The sequence below is a fragment of the Corticium candelabrum genome, chromosome 15 (genome assembly GCF_963422355.1).
Source record: "Corticium candelabrum chromosome 15, ooCorCand1.1, whole genome shotgun sequence".
In the NCBI taxonomy this organism is placed as follows: Eukaryota; Metazoa; Porifera; class Homoscleromorpha; order Homosclerophorida; family Plakinidae; genus Corticium; species Corticium candelabrum.
In genome coordinates this window covers 3,352,107-3,354,606 of record NC_085099.1, presented here as the reverse complement: position 1 = coordinate 3,354,606, position 2,500 = coordinate 3,352,107, and the positions used below count along the sequence as shown (strand labels likewise).

General features: G+C 43.6%; 3 protein-coding genes across 3 annotated transcripts in view; 1 reads left to right on the top strand and 2 right to left on the bottom strand.

Moving 5' to 3' along the window:
* LOC134190946 (methionine aminopeptidase 2-like) overlaps nt 1–84 on the top strand; it is a 1,431-nt gene extending 1,347 nt beyond the window's left edge. The window contains exon 1 of the mRNA XM_062659499.1: nt 1–84. This exon is cut by the window's left edge and continues 1,347 nt beyond it. Within this exon, the coding sequence (XP_062515483.1) occupies nt 1–84 (84 nt within the window).
* An 8-nt stretch (nt 85–92) lies between these two features.
* On the bottom strand, nt 93–897 carry LOC134190492 (netrin-1-like). The gene is made up of 3 exons (XM_062658945.1): nt 779–897; nt 615–689; nt 93–544 (listed from the first exon to the last, which is right to left on the bottom strand). Exons 1-3 carry the CDS (start codon nt 891–893, stop codon nt 228–230), a joined length of 507 nt encoding a protein of 168 aa, XP_062514929.1. The 5' UTR covers nt 894–897; the 3' UTR covers nt 93–227.
* Nucleotides 898–1,293: 396 nt separating this feature from the next.
* LOC134190999 (CCA tRNA nucleotidyltransferase 1, mitochondrial-like) overlaps nt 1,294–2,500 on the bottom strand; it is a 1,503-nt gene continuing 296 nt past the window's right edge. Inside the window, exon 1 of the mRNA XM_062659552.1 lies at nt 1,294–2,500. This exon is cut by the window's right edge and continues 296 nt beyond it. Coding sequence (XP_062515536.1) covers nt 1,411–2,500 — 1,090 coding nt within the window. The 3' untranslated portion in view covers nt 1,294–1,410.

Sequence of the window (2,500 nt, the reverse complement as noted above, 5' to 3'; positions counted from 1 at the left end):
GGTTGCTACACGGCTCAGTTTGAGCATACGCTGTATCTCCGGCCGACGTGCAAGGAGGTCATAAGTCGTGGGACAGATTACTGAGACTAGTGTACGGCACTCTGTCATTTGATGTATTTTCTTGCTGTAGTTTATAGCAGTTTCTATTCTAACAGCGTTGCTGCAACTAATAGATATGTTAATCTATTATCTCTGAAAGTATGTGCATCCGTTCTCGATTTTTCTCCTCAATTTTTGTGCAGCAGTTTTTGTATTCGGATGTCTATCGAGTCTTTGTATCGCAAAACTGCCGAGGTCTCGTTGAGGACCAACATCGGGCCATCTGGGTTACGAGGCTGCTTGACATATCCTGCCATTAAATATTTACCCTTTTTTTTCAGACGAAAGCAAGTGCATTGATTGGCTTTCTTGTGAACCCATATCCTTCTTGTTTCGACTGGAATGGGACTTCCTGTTCTCATGTAGTTGTAGGTATTCAGATGTCCAATTGTAAGGACTCTCCATGTACCGATTCTTTGTGACTTTTGTATTAGAGCTACAATCACTACATACATAGATACAACAGCAGATAAGATTCAATCTATTTATAGAATTCTCGCGACTCAATTGCTCACCAAATGTACGATTTCCATTTTGGAAGTCTGGAAATCGTTTCTTGCGGAATTTGCAAACAGAAGGGCATTGATTTCCTATATCAAAACACGATGAACAAGCTACTGTTGCTACTACTGCAGATTCTACTCGAGAAGAATTGAAACTAAGCAACTCTCTTGCATACTGCTAGTAGTCTTCTTTGCGATTGCTCCTCTCTGCGTTGTCAGGCCAACATCGGTGCAAGCAACAATGAGCAACAAGAGTGAAAAGAGGACAAGAGAGATGGGAAGTGACCTCATGTACATGTTTGCAATAGTACACTGGAAGTATGAAGAAGATTAGATATGTCATGATCAGATGTGACATGAGATACGGAGATTGAAAGAGCCTCATGACGTAGGAAAAACAGTCATGTGTACCAAGATATAATTTGCTTGTAGTTGGCTATAAATATTGTCTATCGTAGGCAATCTACAACAGACAATACTATTGTCTGTTGTCTATTGTAGGCAACAAGCATTTGCAATAGTACTAGTAATTGACTATTGTGTACTAGTAGCACACTGTATATCTCGTGTTTGATTGTTTGCAGACAGTCTTGACCCTCAACTACAATTTCGGTAGACATATTAGTTATATGGTCACGTGACTGAGGAAGTGGTTGACTAGATTACACACGCATCACACAAGATGGTGAAAATGAGTCATGTGAACTTGAAAATAGATGTGATGTGATACTGTAAGTTCAGTGAGATACATCTAATCAAACGCTATGTACATATTCAAACTTCTTAGAAACAGAAACACTGAAACTAGTCAGAGTGAAACACTAAATCGATCCCTACACACTTGTAATATTTCCTCCTTGGAAGGTTTAAAGTCTAACTCGATCCAGTGTTCTCTCAGCTCTTCAAGAATCGTTTTATAAATCGGTCCCGGTTTGATTCCTAGTGACTTCAAGTCACCACCATTGACAGGAAATCCCGGTTCCCGCCAAGTCTCCATTTCCTTCGCCATTTCTGGCCTCCCAAGGTAACGAAGCAGTTCAACAACATTCTCTCTGGTTTCTATTCTTCTTTCTGGTTGAGATCTCATCAGTAAGTCCTGATAGGGTTTCAACAAATCTCCATCTGGATTTGGTTCTCGGTGAGACACAATGAAAGTACCGAGTCTCCTTTCGAGATTAGACAATTTCCAGTGATGAACCAGTTGATATACGTCGTCTAGGTTTACAACCAGGCTAACAAGTAGTGACATGGGCTTAGACCGGAAGGCTCTCATTCGTTTCCAGATAATCCCAAATTCCTCTAGATTTCCTTTGGGAGGCATTCCGATACAGTCAGCTACTCCGAGTCTGTACATCAATGCAAGCAAACTCGGAGCAAAGTTCCCACACAAAATCTGAGCCATTTCGACCCAAATCCTCTCAGCGGCTATTTTTCTAAGCCCATCACGTGACTCTTCGATAGCAGCCAGAGTGTCGGGATCGTGTCGATCGTCGCTCTCTGCTATTCGACCATAGAATCGAAAATATCGAAGTATACGTAGGTAGTCCTCGCTAATCCGCGCTCTAGCGTCGCCAACAAACGCCACACGTCTTCTTTCTAGATCTCCACGTCCGTCGAAGTAGTCATAGAGTGTACCGTCCATACCGAGCGCCATCGCGTTGATTGTGAGGTCTCTTCGCTCGGCATCCACGCGCCAGTCTCTGGTGAAGTCGACCTGCGCATGCCTGCCGTCGGTGACGCGGTCGACGCGCAGTGTAGTGATCTCGTAGTCCCTGCCGCCATTCATGTGCACAGTCAGAGTGCCGTGCTGCAGACCGGTTTCGATATAGCGAATTCCTTGAGCTTGAAAGAGGGTTATCATCTCGTTGGGCGTCGCGTCCGTCGCCAGATCGATGTCC

Excerpts from the sequence above, each read along its gene's own strand:
- LOC134190492 (XM_062658945.1), bottom strand. The coding sequence starts at position 893 with ATGAGGTCACTTCCCATCTCTCTTGTCCTCTTTTCACTCTTGTTGCTC. Across the intron at positions 690-778 it reads CGCAAAGAAGACTACTAGCA|GAAATCAATGCCCTTCTGTT; the intron begins GTATGCAAGAGA and ends GTTTTGATATAG. Across the intron at positions 545-614 it reads AAATGGAAATCGTACATTTG|TGATTGTAGCTCTAATACAA; the intron begins GTGAGCAATTGA and ends CTATGTATGTAG.